This window comes from Eimeria mitis, genomic scaffold (genome assembly GCF_000499745.2).
Source record: "Eimeria mitis Houghton genomic scaffold, Emh_scaff464, whole genome shotgun sequence".
In the NCBI taxonomy this organism is placed as follows: domain Eukaryota; phylum Apicomplexa; class Conoidasida; order Eucoccidiorida; family Eimeriidae; genus Eimeria; species Eimeria mitis.
In genome coordinates this window covers 9665-10094 of record NW_013572947.1, presented here as the reverse complement: position 1 = coordinate 10094, position 430 = coordinate 9665, and the positions used below count along the sequence as shown (strand labels likewise).

Genomic DNA, 430 nt, shown 5'->3' with positions numbered 1-430 from the left:
AGGCTGTTCAAGCCCTGCAGCAGCAGCAGCAGCAGCAGCAGCAGCAGCAGCAGCAGCAGCAAGAGCAGCAGCAGCAACAACAGCAGCAGCATGAGCAGCAGCAAGAGCAGCAGCAGCAGCAGCAGACGGAAATGCAGCATTCATGTCACAAAGCGCAGAGACAACGGCAGCAATAACGAAAGCAGCAGGAGGCAGCCAGAGCAGCAGCAACAGCAGCAGCAGCAGCAACAGCAGCAGCAGCAGCAGCAGCAGCAACTGATGCCCTTCCGCCTGTCGCTGCATGAGTTTGTCTCTCTACTACCTCAAAAAAACAGCAGCAGCAACAGCAGCAGCAGCATCCCCATATCATCATCATCAGCAGCAACAACAACAACAACAGCATCAGCAGCAGCAGCAGCAGCATTTTACTTCTTCAGCAGCAACATGCATG

The 430-nt window shown here is 54.9% G+C and overlaps 1 protein-coding gene across 1 annotated transcript in view; it reads left to right on the top strand.

Annotated features, from left to right (window-relative positions):
* Positions 1-430, top strand: part of EMH_0013180 (uncharacterized protein) — a gene marked incomplete at both ends in the record, with an annotated part of 3267 nt that overhangs the window by 2484 nt on the left and 353 nt on the right. Inside the window, one exon of the mRNA XM_013499764.1 lies at positions 3-430. Coding sequence (XP_013355218.1) covers positions 3-430 — 428 coding nt within the window. The remainder of the gene's footprint in view (positions 1-2) is intronic.